Genomic DNA, 18,766 nt, shown 5'->3' with positions numbered 1-18,766 from the left:
AACAGCTCTTAATAATCTTTCAGCTGAGCAAGGAGGTGTCTCTGCTGTGGTCAACACCACGTGCTGTAATATTTCCTGGTTTTATATAAGGTTAACACCTTCTGGGGAAACTGAAATTCAATTACAAAACATCACAGGACAAAGCACTTGGCTTAAAAAAGGTGACTCCTTCCACAGGGTCTTGGCGCCATGGCTCTAAAGTACACCCCAATATTGGGAGTTATCCTGTTTATAGGAATCACAATAATCTCCCTGGGGTGTTGTGTTCTCTGAAAAGCCTTACATCCATGATCGCAGCCGCTACCCACCGAGCAAACCATCTCCCTAAGACTGGAACGTCTAAGGCACAAAGAAAATGACCCACTTAAAGAATGTACGTCTGAAACCATGACCTGGGAAGATCACAGAGGTTAGGCGAAAATGTCCTGACCTACAGATAAAGCGCAAAGGAACAACAAAACCCACACACACGTCAGAGCAATGGCTGAGGACGGCACTAACGTCTTACACTTTGATCCTGTTTCCCAGTTACTCAGAGAGTCTGATCAAAATGGGGTAATTGTTAAAAAGAAACCCATGGGCCCCAAATGGTGTCACTTCAACCAAGTTCCCCAAACAGCGCTTAATACCTCATCTAATTGCTCTTTCGACCTCCCCCAGAAATGTAGTCTTAACCAGGCAGCTAGGAATTTTTCAATTAGCACCACGTGGATGAGGTAATCTGCATAAGCCCCCTGGCCTGGAACAAGCCTTTCCTTTTGCTAATAACTTTCTTATCCCACCCTCCTTCCTATAAAAACCTCCCCTTCAACTTCGCAGAGCTCTCCTCTACCTGCTGGGTGGACGCTGTCAGATTCATGAGTCAGTTAACAAAGCCAACTAGATCTTCAAATGTATTCCATTGAACTTTGTTTCTTAACACGTCTTAATCACCGTAACTTTATAGTAACTCTTGAAATCAGGTGGTATGAGCCCTTTAACTTTGTTCTTCAAAAATTTTGTGTGTGTGTGACTCTCAGTCTTTAGCGTTTCTGCATTTTTTTTAGAATAAACTTGTCAATTTCTAAAAAAAAAAATTATGTTGGGGGCACTACGCTGAATCTGTAGGACAGTTTGGGGAGAAATGACACCCTAACAATATTAAAACTTCCATTTCACCAATAAGGTATATCTCTCCACTTATTTTGGAGTTCTTTAATTTCAGAAAGGTCTTTAAAGTTTTTAGTCAAGGTCTTCCATGTCTTCTGTTAAATTTATTCCTAGTTATTCTATATTTTTTGATGTTGCTAAAAATGGACTTTAACAACGATTCCCTAACTGTTGCAAATGTATAGAAATGCAATTTGACCTTGTATCTCGCAATTTTGCTCAATTCACTCAGTAGTTACTTTGTAGATTCCTTTGGATTTTCTATATAAGCAATTAGGTCATCTGTAAATAAAGATGATTTCACTTCTTTTCTATTTCTTTTCCTTCCTCTCTTTTGCAGTTCATAGGACCTCCATTACAGCGCTGAATGTTAGTGGTCAGAGCAGATAGCCCTGCTTTGCTCTCATCTTAGATGGGAAAGCATTCAATAGTTCACCATTTAGTATAACATTAATTGTAGATATCTCATAGATGCTCTTTCTCAGACTGAGAACATTCTCAGCTATTCCTAGCTTGCTCGTCTCTTATTAGACAGCTAAACAGTGTGACTTGATGTAAGCAGCCGGCTACTGACAGCCATGTAGATTGTTTTCACTCTTTCGCTATATTACAAACACTGTAGTAGGAATAGACTCAAATGCTTTCAGAAATTTAGTACATGATAAAAGTGGCATCTCAAATCAGTGACAAAATGACAGGTTACTGAACAGATAGTGTTGGGACAACTGGACAGGCATCCAGGGGAAAAGCTGGATCTCTGCCTCAACTGAATAAATTCCAAATGGATTAAAGATTTTATTTTTTTTAATTTGTTTTTTTGCACAAATGTCATATCATAGCAGTACAAGTGTACCTGTAGATTAAACTTCTAGAGGTAGAGAGGCGCCTGGCTGGCTCCGTTGGAAGGGCACGCAAGTCTAGATCTCAGGGTCGTGAGTTTGAGCCCCACGTTGAGTGTAGAGATTACCTAAATAAGCTTAAAAAAATAAATTTCTAAAAGTAGAGAAGCTTGATTTAAAGGTATATACATTCGTCACTGGTGAATACTGATGCTTTGCCCTCCTGAGATCCCTGCCTCAGCAATGTATGAAAGTGTCTATTTCCCTACACCTTTGACAGTAGAGCACATTATCCGACTTCATATGCTGCCATCTAACCACTGGAAATGTGAAAACATTAGATTCTTACATAGAATTTCCCCTATCATAAGGGAAGTCCAGTATCTTTTTTTTTTTTTTTAAGATTTATTTATTTGATAGAGAGAAACACAGCGAGAGAGGGAACACAAGCAGGGGGAGTGGGAGAGGGAGAAGCAGGCTTCCCGCCGAGCAGGGAGCCCAATGCGGGGCTCGATCCCAGGACCCTGGGATCATGACCTGAGCTGAAGGCAGATGCTTAATCGACTGAGCCACCCAGTGCCCCGAAGTTCAGCCTCTTTTCATATGTTTAAACAACACTGCTTTTTCTTTGAAGCATCTATTCATATTTTTATCTCATTTTTATACTAAGATACTATTGGTCTTTTAAAAGTTGGATGAGCAAGATATTTTATAAATTAGAGAAACTAATCCTTTTATAGGAACTGCGACTTATTTGCCTGTTAATTTTGCTTCTTGTGTTTTGTCAGGCAGAAATGTTTTAGTGTAGCCAAACTTAACCCATTTTTTATTTTATGTCTTCTGAGTTATAAGTCATAGATAGAAGCCTTCCTTGCCTTCAGGTTATGGAAGAATTCTCCCATGGCCTCTAGTATTTTCTAGTTTCACTTTATACATTAAAATCTTTAATCCGTTTGGGGTGCCTGGGTGGCTCCGTGGGTTAAGCATCCGACTCTTGATTTGGGCTCAAGTCATGATCTCAGGGTTATGGGATCGAGCCCTGTGTTGGGCTCTGCCGGGTGTGGCTTGCTTGAGATGCTCTCTCTCCCTCTTCCTCTGCCCCTCCCCCCTCTAAAAAACAAATTAATTTAAAAAAATAAAATAAAATCTTTAATCCATTTGGAATTTATTCAGTTGAGGCAGAGATCCAGCTTTTCCCCTGGATGCCTGTCCAGTTGTCCCAACACTATCTGTTCAGTAACCTGTCATTTTGTCACTGATTTGAGATGCCACTTTTATCATGTACTAAATTTCTAAAAGCATTTGGGTCTATTCCTGGATTATCTAGCATCTTCCATTGATCTTTCCACACATGAACTAGTACTGTCACCAGCTAGACCCCAAGACATGACCTTTATTGCTAGCCTGCTTGCACCCAATGACCTTTGTCCCACATTTTCCCTTAAACTCTTCTTTTCAGCTTATCTTTTAACTCAGACAAAAGACCTGAGGGGCATAGCACCCTCTGATGGAAACCAAAACTGCCCCCCAAGCAATAATGACGGCCCTGACCCAGGCCACCCAGACCAGTGTGAGCTTAGCCCCACCTCACAGCTGTGCAGATGGACCATGGAGTGACCCACGGAGTGACCGACAGTTACCTTTATGTCATCACGGTGCTAAAATCTCCACTCAAAGAGAAGCTCGAGCCTCACTTACATAACATACAATGTGTGTAAGGCATATTTCCTCAAGATACATGTGCGACCTGGTGCCTGCCTCTACATATGGGGACAAGGCTTCCCTTTCTACATATTCATCCTCACTGTAAATAAAAGGAACCCACTCACCCTTGCTCAGGGATTCAGGGCTTTGGAAGTTATTCCCCATGATCTCCTTATTTGCGGCAAATAAAATTTCCTTGTGTGAAACTCACCTGGTGTGTAACTCACCTGGTGTAGTTTCTATCTGTGATTCACCAAGGAGCAAACTCACGTTAGTTCAGTTATAGTATTTTAGTTATTAAACTTTATAATATAGTATGTTTTAAAAACTGAAAGGACTAGTCTCTGTTGTTTTTCTCATTCAGATTTTTTTTCTGCTTTCTCTTAATTTCCTTACAAATTTTAAAATCAGCTTGTCTAGTTATTGAAAAAAATTGTTTTTTATTTGTAATCATGATAAATTTATAGCTTAACCCAGGGAGAAATGACATCTTTATAATGTTGAGTCATACTGTCAACAACACTGTCTTTCCATTTGTTTAACTTTTCCTTGTAGCTTAGGAACATATTAAAGTGTTCTTTTTATGGTTCTTGTACATTTCTTATTAAATTTGTCTTTAGCACTAAAGTACCTAGTTCATTTTTGTATTTTTTTCTCACTATGGTAAAAGCTGTCTTCTTAAAAATATACGGATGCTGCAGATTTCAGTATATTAATCATGTTTTCTGCCACCTAAGTAAGTTCTCTTATCATTTGTAGTTTTTCGGTTAATTTTCTTACCACCTGCAGAGTAGTAATTTTTACCTCCTGATCTCGAGTTTTAAACCTCTAATTTCTTTTTCTTTTCTATTATGAAACAGTCTTAACACCAATGAATCTGAATTACTGCTAGAGCAAATGTTTTCTGAGCTTTCAGTTAGTATTTCTGAAAAATAAGATCAGATATAAATTTAACATCATTTTGTTTTTCCCCAAGCACAACTCTCCATAAGACCTTAATTTTGTCAACATTGTTTGTTAGGGTGGTGCTTTTCAGGCATTTTATAACCCTGTGCTGGTAAAGAATGGCCCATCTCAGCCCTGAGGGTGACACAGAGAAGCATGTCAAATGTGGGTCATCCCTGGTGTGTGGTTGACCAATTGCCCATTGAACACTTCATTAGTTGGGGCAGGGGATATGACTTCGGGCCACAGACTGTGGTTTCTTCCCCACTTCTGCTTTTCCTCTCCCCACCAGCCTAGCCATTCAAATTTGCAGGAAGTAATTCAAAGAGCTGACTGTATATTTAGATGGCCCTGTTGGAATTCCTCTGATCAAACAAAGCACTGACATGCATGGGCACCCACATGGGAGGCTAGGACTAGAACTTACTGGATGGAAAAACCCAAGCCTTTTAGATTTTAAATACACAGGGGACTCAAAATACAATATTATGTTGAACCCCAAGGGAAAAAGATATGCTTGCTTGTTATCTTCTGCACTATTTTTTCACTGCTCTTAAAAGCTCATACCTTGGGACACAAACCTTTTTGATATTCAACCACTGCTCTAAAAAGGGTCTGTTACACCTCACGTGATTGACAGAGGAAGAACAAACAACTGGTTTACTCAATAGAGGTATTTAGAAAATGTTCTTTGGCCCTATGACCGCACTTCTCATGATTTCAAGCTTTTACTTTTGGCACTGCTCTTCCATGATAAATATGATAATTTCCATCTTAAAACAAACTCTTGCTTGTGTAGGGAAAGGAAATGGAGCTCTCAAGGCTATTTCTCTCTCCCTGACTCTGTCCAAGAAAGGCCAATCAACAGGTTTCTTTCCATGAAAAGTTCTGCATTTCGGGGGTGAAAGGTCTAGGACAGGCGTGACAGGTAGAAAAATGGGGATCCTAGGACACAGGCTATGGGGCTCCCCCCACCCCATCCTGGTGTGAGCCCAAGGAGGCCATTTGCCAGGCAAAATAAAACCAATGCAGCCTTGACTGTTGGTTTTGGATTACAGAAACTAATATGGACACTGTTTGGGTTTGCTTGCCAACTCTTCCACTTGCTGCTTGTGCTCCCTTACCCTGTCCTTGCGCCAGGTTTTTCCACCATAAAATAGGGATGAAAACAATGCCTGTAGCACAGTGGTTTCGTGAGGTCCAGAAGAATGAACACATGTCAAGAGCTTCGAAAAGTACCTCACAACTATCAAAACCTCAATAAATGTTCGCCATTATCATCAACAACATCAAGATATAAGCTTCCCACGGAATTACAGCTGCCATTCCATTTATGGTAAGAAGAATTTATCCACCACTGCTTAAGCTGCAACCTGAAAAAATTCCATTCTCTTTCAATTCCCTCTGCAGGCACAGTTACAAACTGTGTTCCTTAAAAAAGTCCTTCTCAAAAGACAAATACTGTATGACCTCACTTCTACGTGGAATCTGAAATAGTCAATTTCATAGAAGCAGACCATGAATGGTGGTGGCCAGGGTCTGGGGCAGGGAGACTAGGAAGATGGTCAAAGCGTAGAAGGTTAAAACAAACAAACAACCCTTCTCTCCAAGTGTTAAATAATTTAACTTACTACAACACTGTAGTTTATTTTTTTTGGCTTTAGTTATGTTTCACTGAGATACGTTAATGATATCTGACAAAACTCAGAATTCTTAAAATAAGATATAGAAATATACAATGGGTACTCTCCTCTGCAAATAATTCTCTCCTCTTTCAGTTACTTGTAACACAAAGTATTTATTTTAGAAAAGGATGCCAGGAAAACAGTTAACTATATTTTTCCTCCTGTGCAGCTAAAATCTACCTGAGTGTTGTGTTTTAAGCACCTCCGAGATCAGCATTTTTCAAGCTATGCTTGCAACCCATTAGATTATGAAATAAATTACTGTCTTAAAAAAGTGAAATAGAGTTGGAACTATTAGTATGAATCATACGCAGCAAGGGGAAATCTTGTTGTGTGAGACTTCTATTTCTGTTTTATACTCATAAGTATGTATGAAGGTATAGGACCACAGTACCAGGCTGGTGATGGTATAACTTTCGTACTGTGGGTCCCAACCAAGAGTGTGATCAACACCGTGCTAGACAGTTGGCATAATACCTTATTCTACTTAAATTATCATTACTTCTCAGGAATTCTGCACAGAGGTCTCCTTCATTGTAAACATACTGACAACTTTCAAAAGAATGGTAATGCAAAATAAATCCAAGTCCTCCTTCAGAACATCTCAGCTTCCTGACAGTGGCCATGGGTAGTAATTGCATTTTCCCAGTTGCCTTCTCAATGGCTCAAATGGGAGCCACTTACCATGGCAACACAACCCTGGCTTCCTCATTATTCTACAGATACTTGTGAGGTGCTTCCTGTGCGCCAGGAACTACACTAGCTGATAGGAATGGCTGACGCCAGAAGGAGTTCACAAGTAGCATCCTGGAGAAGGACCCGTTTTCGGTCTTCATTGGGAAGATGTGCGTGGTGGCCACTTGGCCTTGTCCATGTAGGTCTGCTCCTTCTGGAGAAATCTAGAGCTATAAGAACTAACAACGTCTCATAATAAAAGAGCAAAAGTAAACCATTTCTACTTTGTGATGGCTGGAGGAGAAAAAATACATACCAACTACCTTATAAAACCACTCAATTGGTAATGATTCACGTATTAATTCTGCTAGCTCTAGTGTTGTCCTTTTATGACGATATGTATCTTCATTGTTGACTCTTCTTCTGCGGCCTGGTTCTGAATCCATTGTCCATTATATACGTTGCAGAGTCCCTCCTTCTTTATCCCTGGCCTTTTCTAGATGGTGGGCTCTACCATATAATCTCCTCTGTGCTTCTGACAATACTCACAAGAGCAAGAGATGTACATCAAATACCCCATGACTTTTGTTGATGGATAAGGAAAAAATATGGAAGCTTCTTACCTTGGAGGAACTGGTAGCCTGGGGCACAGTGAGTATGCATTTGGATTCTGGGTGTAGTTGATGGAATTCAAACTATAAACACACAGGAAGGACCCTGGAAGCAGAAGACACACACACTGTACCACCCTCCTACATTGTGCTCAGCTTTGTAGGGGAGCCAGTAAGAAAACCATAGTCCTTTCACCAAACCGGAAGGAAAGGGAATACATCACTCAGATTTAGAAAACAGGTCTATAGGTGACCTAAACACAAAAAGAATAAGCATAAAATCATACAATTTGAGGTCTCTTACCCTTCCTCCCTCCCCTAAATCTCAACTCAAAACTAAAAGTTATATGATTGGCACGAAAATCTTTTGAAGGTTTCTGAAGATAATTTGTTGTATAGGCTTGATATTTTTAACCCAGCCTTGCAAATAATTTTTTCAAAATCTGGCACACCATTTCACAGGCAGATAAACTTTGCAGTGGGTTGCCTCAAATTTCTTTTACTTTCCTCTGCTTGTTTAATCCTTATAACGTAAATCTCAAGAGTGGGCTCAGAGCCAGGTACTTCAGTTACATTAATGATTAGTGCAAGTATCCATGGGCCCCAGCATTTTAATGAAAGAACATTTTAATGAAAGCCCAGAGCCTGCAGCCCCTCTCTAAGACTGGATGTGCCCGTGTGCACAGAGCTCTCTGACCTCTGTCCGACCCTGCCTTCGGGCCCTACAGGTCAGTCTATGCCATGCTCTGTATGGAAGACCATTCCCTGGCAGTGAGCAGAGAACAGCTAGGGTTCCAGATAAATTCCAGATAAGCCTGAATGCAAGTGCACAAGCCCAGGAGAAAACATTTATGGCCTTTTCTATGCAAGAAGAGGACAATCCCCAAGGAACGACAATTTCCAGCTTTGTGGAGAAGGCAGTGTCAGGGTAAGCTGTCTCATCTAGGTCTGCACCGGTTCTCCCACTGTGGTTCCCCCATTGTGGTTCCCAGCCTGAGGGGGAAGAGTGAGCCCCCATCCCTTGGTGCCTACCATTGTTGTCTGCAAAGAGCTGGACTTCTTCCAGGGTACTGAGCTGCTCTTCGGGACATCTGGACACGCAGAGGATGGTGGAGTTGAGCCTCACATCCTTGACTTCCAGGTTGCAGGAATTCATAAAGAACACATGTCTATGAAACAGATGAAATGGAAGACTATCTGAGAGCATTTCCTCTCATTGGGTTTAAGGATGGGCCTTAAAAAAAATCCCCACGTTATCAAAGGTGGGAATAATAATGGCAAATGTTTATAACCAAATGCCTCAGCATAATTTACCATGTATTATGCCTGCTGGGGGTCATCTAGGGAGATATGCAGGGTAGGAACCATGCTCAAGTGTCTCCCCTGGGAGAGAACACTAAGGGGTGATCCGAGGAAGTCACTGAGAAATTGAAGGGACTGATAAACCGCCCAGGGAGGGACGCCTGGGTGGCTCAGTCGGTTAAGTATCTGCCTTCAGCTCAGTTCATGATCCCAGGGTCCTGGGATCGAGTCCCGCATTGGGCTCCTTGCCCTGCGGGGAGCCTGCTTCCCTCTGCCTGCCGCTCCCCCCCTGCTTGTGTGCTCTCTCTCTCTCTTTCTCTGGGAAATAAATAAATAAAATCTTTATAACTAAAACAAAACAAAACTGCCCAGGGAATGCTAGAGCATCAGGCCAGGGCATAAACTACTCAGTGAAGTCCGCAGAAGACAGATTGGCACCTGAGTGTTCAGCTCTACTTCAGAGGATAGCTGAACTCAGGGAAGTGAGAAGTGGAAAGGGGAGAGCTGAGGCTGCTAAAAATTAATAGCCTGGCCCTCCCCCTGCCTCCCAGGTTGAGAGCCAGGAAACTCGTGAGACCCTTCCCACTCCAGCCGTTCCACCACTGGGTAGACGGGGCATGAGAACAAAGCTGGTTGTTGCCCTTAATGGGGTCAAGAGCCAGGCGAGCAGTGGTAGCTCCCAGACCACACCCAACGCCTCTCCAGGCTGCTGAGATCAGGGGAAGCCAGAAGAGCCCAGGAGGCTGCTAGGGAGGCCGTCCTCTAGGGGAGGGCCCTAGAGAGGGGGTGCTAGGAGGGGGCTGGGAGGGAGGGAGGTGGTGTAATAGGAAAAGGGGGAACAGATCTCCTGGACCTATGATAAATACATGCTTTATTTAATTTTTTAAAATTGTGGTAAAATACTCATAAAATTTTACCATCTTCACCATGTTAGGTGTAGAGTGCCTCCCAGGTTGGGCATTAAATACATTCCCCCTGCTATGGGACCATCACCACCACCCACCCACAGAACACTTTTCACCTTGCAAAACCCAAACTCTGTACCCATGAAGCAATAACTCCCCTGCCCCTGGCAAGCACCATTCTGCTTTCTGTCTCTGGAAATGTGACTCCTCTAGGTACCTCATAGAGTGAAATCGTAAAATATTTTTCTTTTTGCGACTGGCTTATTTCACTTAGCATAATATCCTCAAGATTGACTCACGCTGTAGCCTGTGTCAAAATTTCCTTCCTTTTTAAGGCCGAATAATATCCCATTCTATATATATACACATTAGGTTTATCCGTTCACCTGCTGATGGGACACCTGGTTGCTTCTACTCGTTGGCTACTGAGAATAAAATATATACTTTACAATCCGAAGAGGACTTGACCATTTCTCAGCATGCATGGGTACATCTGGGCAGCCTCTTCTTCCTTCATTTGTGTAAGTGACCCACAGGCACAGGAGGAAATGCCTGCAGGCAGTCCATGTCCAGCGGAGCAAAGCCCCTCTCCTCAGGAGCAACATTCAGGGGTAGAAGAGGCCTAGTCTGAGATCTGTATTTGGTGACTTCAAATTTATATTCAGGACCTATTTAGATCCATAAATTTTCTCTCCTCGGAGGTGCTTTTGATCATCAAGTCTCAAAAATTATTACAAGGCGGTCCTCCTCTTAGAAAAATCCTGGCCACGGATTTCTGTCTCTCTTCTCCCCTTTCTGTTTCTCTGTTGGAGCTGGAGGGGTGGTGACACCACAGTGCCACAGTTGAGAGTGTACCCTGGGGTGGGAGTGGGACACAGGTCCCCAGAAGGCCCAGTTGGGATACAGGTATTTCCACTGAGATAAAATACTGTGGGTGGTGTGCAGTTGGTAACATACAATTGGTAACACGATTCTGATACATTGTGGAGAACAACAGTAGCAACTAACATATATTAAGCCTTACTTAGCTCATGCAGTGTCTCAGTGGATCCTTAAAACAATCTTGTGAGTTGGGTATAATAACCAGTTGAAAAGATGAAAACTTGGCTCAGAGAGGTTAAGTACTCTGCCCAAGGCCACACAGCTGAAAAGTAGCACAGGCTGAATTTGAACTTAGGACTAGCTGATTCTAAAACTTGTGTCTTTACGACCACACACACCCCTCCGTTTTTTATGAGATGGGCTGATAGTTTTAAATGGAAAAACAGTTTCTAGGCTCCGAATGGCTCATCGATACAGTTCTGAAATATAGTATAGCCCCTGTGGGTTGGGGACTTACTTGAACACTTACTTTTTTCGCGTCATGTCCTGCCCTGAAAGAGGGGCCCCTTCCACTGGGGAGTTCTTCTTGCCACACACATTGCCAAAGCTGTCGTAGCCAAAGAGAAGTCTTCCCGTGGCGCCTGCCGCCACCGAGTAGCCTGTGATGAACATCTGGCAAAACCCAAGTGGCACATGAGAGCCTGGCCGACGGGCTGAAGACTCGCCACCACCCCCCCCCCGGCCCCCCGCATCCCTGAGGGTGTTGATACGAAGTGGAGCCAGGTAAAAAGCAAATCTTCCAGCATCACCGTATGCTCTCCTTCAGCGACATATCAGTAGCACCAGTCAGTCAAGATGCTGTTACTCTCACACTTGCTGCAACGGGTTAGGTAGGGAGAACATTCTTAAAGGCTGAACAGATTTCTGTCCATGTTCTTACCTCCACATACTTCTTACCCTCTTTTCCAAGAGTCTGTCATTTTTTTTCTTCTGGGCCTAACTTCACCAGGGCAACTCAAATCCCCGCCCCCGCCACCCAACCAGGTTCTTGCTTTATCTAAGGGTGCCCAGGACTACCGCTACTTCTTTCCCGGAGTTTCCTTTCATCTCTCTCTCCTTCCTCTTCCCTTCCCTTTTCCCCTGAGTTTCCTTCCCTTCTTCCCTCCCTTCCTTCTCCTTGCCTCCCCCTCCCTTTCTCTCTCCTTTTTTCTTTTTGTCTTATATTTAGGGGACTCAGACCCTCAGGGGCAGAGGCAACACAGTAGACGTGTACCAAAATACCGCTCATAACAAGCAAGAAAATGGTATTTGGGGGTAAGTGCTTAAGATGTACAAAAGAAAGAATCTCAGGAATTCTGGACATCTTGCAACCTATAGTCACTTTTATCCAACTTCATCATGAATATGGAGTATTTGAAATTTCAGCTCAGATGACTGTTGCGTTGTATGCATGGATGGGCCCTCCATTAAGATTGCGTATCCTCCAGAATGCAATCTTAGTGTGGTAAGTTTCCCAGTTTACAACACATAGAATAGCATTTAATAATTAGTCCCAACATGATCATTCCAGGAGTGAGGATATGGTACACCACTCAATAAAATATAGTAATGACACCCCATGTTCCAAAGGTACGTTGTCCCAAAGTCAAATATGTTGCAGATATTCTTCATTCACTACAAAATAACAGTCCTGAAGTGCCCAGCGTGTGCCAGAGACCGTTATGAGGGGACATAAAGATCAACAAAACCGAATGCCTGCCTTCAAGGAACTCAGCCCAGAAGATGGGCAGGCTCTCTGTCCCGGCCCCTCCCCAGCACCTCCTCAGCTCCCGGTCAGATTGCAGGAGGAGAGCATCACCTTTGCTGGTGGACAGCTCCCTCACCCGGTACTTAGAGGGGGTGGGGGTGGCTGCTGACCCAGCCCCAGGCTGCTTCTCCTGCCCACTCCGCTTGGAGTGTGGGAAGATCCCGACTGGGTCTGGACTTGGAGGAAAAGGAAGCTGGGCTGCTGCCCAGCTCAAAAGAGAGCTAATAAGGAAGGGGTATTTTCCGTTGATCAACATTCTTTATGTTAGTATCTCCCTTGGGAAGCCGGTGGGAGGAGTGGAAGTTTTGTTTTGTTTTAGGGTGGGAGGGATTTGGTTACACACTAAGTCCCTGCCATACCACTACTACTACTTTAAGCCATCAAACTCTGTTCTAATTTCCAACACACAATTACAATTCCATATGACGGGTGATATAGCACGAGCGGATACCAGGTATGGTGAGGCTACCAAGGAGGTCACTGTCAAGGGTGCCAGGGAAGATCCAGAAAATGGAGTCTTAAAAAGGAACGGGAAGGGCAGGTGGGGGAGGAGACTGCAGAGGTAAGTAGAGGCAGACATGGTCCAGAATTTGAGACATTCTGTTCTGTGTCTTATGGAAATATAAACAAAGGCTGGTACCTTTTGTCTTTGTAGTAGACTGCACGTGCCTCTAATTCTGGCCCCTCACCCTGAACCTCCCTAACTGGGGGGCAGCACCATCAATAACCTTGGTCTAGCATGTGCCTCTTTACCAATCAGGATGTCAGAAGACCAGGAAGCTGAACAGCAGAGGCAGAAAAACACACCTTGCCTTGTTTTAAGTATCCCTGGTTAAAAAAATCTTGCAGGAGATAATGCAAGGCAGTTAAGCTTGCAGGACTCTCATTATTATTCAAATGCAGTAAAGAGAATGAGGGCATATGGAAGACTTCAGATTTATTCTGCAAACGACATGGAATTTGAAAGCAGTTTCCAGCTCTGTGCCACCTCTCAGGTGGTTCATAATTCTTCAGGCCGTGATGGGCCATCTACACATCCTTTCCCCAGGTGGCTGTTGGGCTGAGGGTTTGGTAGTGCTGTACTAGGTTTGAGCCCTGGAGGGGCTAGGGAAGATCACTGAATAACATGAACAGCCTGAGGTCAAAGCTGCCGCGCCTGCAGCTCAATAGCAGGCCCAGAGAAACAGGAGCCATCTGCGGGGCAGTTAAGGAGGAGGTGGTGTAGGTACTCTCTCTTGGCTCCTGTAGGAGGGCTCAGAGGGCCACGACATGACAACACACAACAATCAGTTACACCTTTGAGACCCAACCTTCCACGGTACCTGTAACCACGTCTGTCATGAGAAACCAGTAGGTAAAGTCAACAAATGAATAAATCCTTCTTGAAAAAAGAGGAATTTGGAAAGAGGAACAAACATGGTATTTCAGGGTCTGTTCAAATTGAAATCTTTGCAACAAAGGTAATTACTATGGGGCTGATGTAATGCTGCTTTATAAATTAATCATTAACCATGTGGCAAATAGCATGCCCCAATCTAGAATAGATCATTTCATGAACCTGATCTTTCAAGAAGCTGAGTGGGGCTCCTTCTGCTGTTACCTACAACTCTAAAGTAAGTAACAAAGCATCAAGATTTAGCTGCCAAGAGACCCTCCCAGGACTAAAATGGCACAGCCTGATGAGGTCTATCAGCAATCCTATATAACTGGAAACTAGAATGGGAAAAAAATTATTACCTATCTAATTATAGAGTTTATATCAAAGGCTCATTTCCCAGTTAGCTGCTAAACATAACATACCAGGCATGTGTATGTTACGCTCAGCTAAAGTGAGAGCAATTTATCCCTAGGCTCACCCTGGATTTTCCTGTATCATGAGAATGGCAAACAGTTGACGAATATTTTGTTTGGGGGGCTGGGATGGTAAAAGTTCCATGCAGTGAGCTCAGATAATAAGAGACCACACACTGGCGTATTAAATAACAATCCTAAAAGGTGATTCTCATTTCCTAATGGAGTCTCCCATTAGAATATGGCCTGCAGCAATAAGCTTTTCCAATTTAGCGAGTCACCTGATAGGAATTCCCCAGGACTGATGTTTATTCTGTGGTAATGGCAGATGTCTCTTGTTGTAGCACAGACGTTAACCTGGTACCACCTGGAACCCTAGGCTTCCCCCGGGAAGGCACCAGGAATGCACCAGGAAGGTGATTTCCATTTGGGCACAGTCATTTCAGGGCACACACTCTGTGTGCTCTCTTCTCTACTAGGCACCCATACTTACCAAACCAGTCCAAAAGAGAAAGAACAGGAATAGCCATGTCGTATCTGTGCATTTCCTATAAAGCTGAGGTCTCCACTCTCTTTGCCGGGGGGTTCTCTCTGCAGAAGCCTTCCAGACCAAAAAAAAAAGGGGGGGGGGGACTTGAGGAAAAGAGGATAAATAAACATATGGGTCCCAACCTGCATCCAAACGTACTGAAGACTGTTCAAAGTAACTTTTCTTTCTTTTCCTTCTTCCTTTCTTTTCCTTTTATTTATCTTATTTCTTAAAATGTGGCCTCCCGAAGCTTTCAACGGAGACTTCGAAACACCTGCTCTGTGCGGAGCGGACGTGAAGTCCCCAGTCGCCAAGTCCTTACCTGGAGGTGCACCTGCGGGCGGCCCCAAGTTTGCGCTCCGCAGCCAGCTTCTCCCTCGCCTCCGCCCCAGCACCTGAGTGCGGTCCTACGTCCTTCCCGCCAGGTGTCCCCAGGACTCGGCGGCGCCGGGGCGGGGGCTTTATCCGCGAGGATTGGGGAAGGCGGAAGCGTGCTCGGAGGTCGCCCGAACCTTCTCCCAGGACCCCTAGCCTTCCCGCGGGGCCTTTTTCCCTCCAGGGCCCCGTCGCCCCGGGGTGCGGGGCGGTCGCTCACCAGGTACTGGGCGCCGGGGCACTGCATCCTGCGCTCTGGGGCCGGGCGGGGCAGCTGCGAGCCGACGCAGCGCCCGCGGCGGGAGCACCGTGGCCGGGAGGCCCAGCGGCCCAGCGGCCGGAAGGGGCGCAGCGCCGCCCAGCGGCCGCCTCCCAGAGCCACGAACTTGGCCTTCGGCTCCACCTGAGCGGCTCGGGGCCCGCCCAGTCAGTCACCTGTCAGCGGGAGTGCCGCCTTTTTCTAGGGCCGTCGGCCTCAACCACCTGCGCGGTGGCAGCTCCCGGGATGCCCGTTTCGCCGACCGGAGCGCAGACCCGGGCCCCGCCACGATCCTAATTAACGCGTCCGCTCCTGCAGAGAGCAAGAAGTAGAAAGTCTCAGCAAATCCTTCCCCACGGAGGGGGCGGGGGGGGGTGGGAAGTGTCGTGCTGCGTTATACGTAGCTGACAGGTAAGTAGCACTTACCCAGTGCCGGCTTCTCTTCTAACGGCTTCACAGGCATTGTTAAATAATCAACTAGGCAGAAATCATTGTTATCTGCGAAACAATGAGGGAAACTGAAGCACAGGAAAGCAGTGATGGCATATGCTAGTAAGCTGTAGAACTATGAGTTGAACCCAGGCACTCAAGCAGGCACTTTCAAGGTGGTTCCTTGCCAACACTCCTGTGAGGGATGGCAAGAGCAGTATGAATCAGGAAAAATATCATGAAACTAAAAGAGAAATAGTACGCATGAAAAATATAATAATTGGCATGAATGTTCATTGATGCTATTTATTAATAACGTGGGATAAATACAGTGGAACAGATACAGCTGAAGAGGAATTAGTGATTGGAAGAACGGTTTCAGCAACTCTCCAGAGGCAGCAGGAAAAGGTTAAAAAAAGGAAATAAGGCAGTTTATTTTAAATTTCCTAATTATTGGGCGCCTGGGTGGCTCAGTTGGTTAAGCGACTGCCTTCGGCTCAGGTCATGATCCTGGAGTCCCGGGATCGAGTCCCGCATCGGGCTTCCTGCTCGGCGGGGAGCCTGCTTCTCCCTCTGACCCTCCCCTCTCTCATGTGCTCTCTCTCATTCTCTCTCTCTCAAATAAATAAATAAAATCTTTAAAAAAAAAATTTCCTAATTATTATCAAAGATAGAGCTAGAACAGAAAAGGAGTGATATAAAAATAGAAAGGAGGAAATATTTGAAGGCCTAATGGTGGTAAATTCCAAGGTTGAAAGAAGTAAAGAAACCTCAGATTGCATGGGCAAATCTCATGCCAAATATATATTTCAAATATCTTTTTCATTTTTTAGGAATTTCCTAAAAATCCATTTATTGGAGCAATGTACCAACTACCCAACTAGTCCTCATCAGAATAACAGCTCCTACTCTGACCCACGGATCAGTCAACTCACTTATCACATGACTGTACCCTTTAAGACTCGCGTCAAACCCTCCCCTTGCCATGTTCAGCAATCCTCAACTACTGCATGCCCAAGTTGCCCAATCTAATCAGCCTGTCTGCATTGGAGGACCCATCTTATACCAGACCCTGAAAAATCTATAAATATCTCATCTTGAAACATGTTTATATTAATAAATTTATAATAGTACCAAATAAAAATAAAGCTTCATTGATTGCCTTTAGAAGTTTCTAGGGGTCACACTCATTATTTTGAAAACTGGTTAAGGAAAGGGAAAGAAATCAAGCACATATTCTGCCTCTCCTATATGAACTATGCTTTAGGGTAATCACATAACTGATTAAGGAGATTTTTCTTTATAGAGATATTCTGGCTTATATAAGTGCAGAAAGAATGATAGAATTTTGGATATCACAGTCTGCCAAACATGACAACAAAGGGACAATCTGATGTCAGTCTTCCCCCAGTGGAGAACACATTGCCACCTGTGAGGTAGTCAACCTGAAAAGTCTACTTGAATCTGACTACCAATCTATAAGATATATAGGGAATAGAGGAACAAGTCAAATGACATCACAGGGATGCCATCAGCAAAATCAAGAATGGGAGAGTCCCAGACACATGACCTAATTTTAACATCATCCACAATAGTAGTAGCAGCAAAAAGATTATAAGAAAAAAAAAGACAGGGGGGAAACCTATAAATTAAGAGACTTGGAAGGTATTTTAACATTTAACAGAAGACATTGTTTAGCTCCAGATTAAACCAACTGGAAAAATGAAAGGAAAGACCTTTCAGAGAACTATCTGATTGGATATTTGATAATCTGAAGTAATTTATATTAAGGAATTTGGGGATCTGATGATGTCATTAGGATCACCTTTAAGGAGAGTCCTTATTTAGATTTACATACTGAAACTTCTGCAAAATAGTAGGCTGTCTGGGATTTGCTTCAAAAAATCCAGGGCAACCATTTTCTTACACCATACACAAAAATAGACTCAACATGGATAAAAGATCTAAATGTGAGACAAGAGTCCATCAAAATCCTAGAGGAGAACACAGGCAGCAACCTCTTTGACCTCGGCTGTAGCAACTTCTTCCTAGAAACATCGCCAAAGGCAAGGGAAGCAAGGGCAAAAATGAACTATTGGGACTTCATCAAGATAAAAAGCTTTTGCACAGCAAAGGAAACAATCAACAAAACTAAAAGACAACCCACTGAATGGGAGAAGATACTTGAAGATGGTATATTTTAGTCATTTAGGGGTTAGTATCCAAAATATATAATGAACTTACACAACTCAACACCAAAAAAAACAAATAACCCAATTAAAAAATGGGCAGAAGACATGAACAGACATTTCTCTAAAGAAGACGTACGGATGGCCAACAGACATGAAAAAATGCTCAACATCACTCAGCATAAGGGAAACACAAATCAAAACCACAATGAGACACCACCTCACACCAGTCAGAATGGCTAAAATGAACAAGTCAGGAAATGACAGATGTCGGTGGGGATGCGGAGAAAGGGGAACCCTCCTACACTGTTGGTGGGAATGCAAGCTGGTGCAGCCACTCTGGAAAACAGTATGGGGGTTCCTCAAAAAGTTGAAAATAGAGCTACCCTACGACCCAGCAATTGCATTACTAAGTATTTACCCCAAAGATACAAATGCAGTTATCTGAAGGGGCACCTATATCCCAATATTTATAGCAGCAATGTCCACAATAGCCAAACTATGGAAAGAGCCCAGATGTCCATCAACAGATGAATGGGTAAAGAAGATGTGGTACACACACACACACACATACACACACACACTGGAATATTAAGCAGCCATCAAAAAACTGAAATCTTGACATTTGCAATGACATGGATGGAACTAGAGGGTATTATGCTAAGTGAAGTGAGTCAATCAGAGAAAGACAAGTATCACATGATCTCACTGATATGAGGAATTTGAGAAACAAGACAGAGGATCATAGGG

At 43.8% G+C, this 18,766-nt stretch overlaps 1 protein-coding gene across 4 annotated transcripts in view; it reads right to left on the bottom strand.

Annotated features, from left to right (window-relative positions):
* SLC44A3 (solute carrier family 44 member 3) overlaps positions 1 to 15,468 on the bottom strand; it is a 99,470-nt gene extending 84,002 nt beyond the window's left edge. The window contains exons 1-5 of one of the 4 annotated variants that reach the window (XM_021690038.2): positions 15,360 to 15,468; positions 14,729 to 14,836; positions 11,167 to 11,309; positions 8,641 to 8,777; positions 7,621 to 7,714 (exon numbers count right to left, since the gene is read on the bottom strand). In XM_021690038.2, coding sequence (XP_021545713.2) covers positions 7,621 to 7,714; positions 8,641 to 8,777; positions 11,167 to 11,309; positions 14,729 to 14,836; positions 15,360 to 15,386 — 509 coding nt within the window. In that variant the 5' untranslated portion in view covers positions 15,387 to 15,468. Of the gene's footprint in view, positions 1 to 7,620; positions 7,737 to 8,640; positions 8,778 to 11,166; positions 11,310 to 14,728; positions 14,837 to 15,359 lie in introns of all 4 variants that reach the window. The other 3 variants (XM_044914073.1, XM_044914074.1, XM_044914075.1) reach the window with 3 other exon arrangements.
* Positions 15,469 to 18,766: the final 3,298 nt, after the last annotated feature.

The sequence above is a fragment of the Neomonachus schauinslandi genome, chromosome 4 (assembly GCF_002201575.2).
Source record: "Neomonachus schauinslandi chromosome 4, ASM220157v2, whole genome shotgun sequence".
In the NCBI taxonomy this organism is placed as follows: Eukaryota; Metazoa; Chordata; class Mammalia; order Carnivora; family Phocidae; genus Neomonachus; species Neomonachus schauinslandi.
This window is presented reverse-complemented; position numbering and strand designations above follow the sequence as displayed.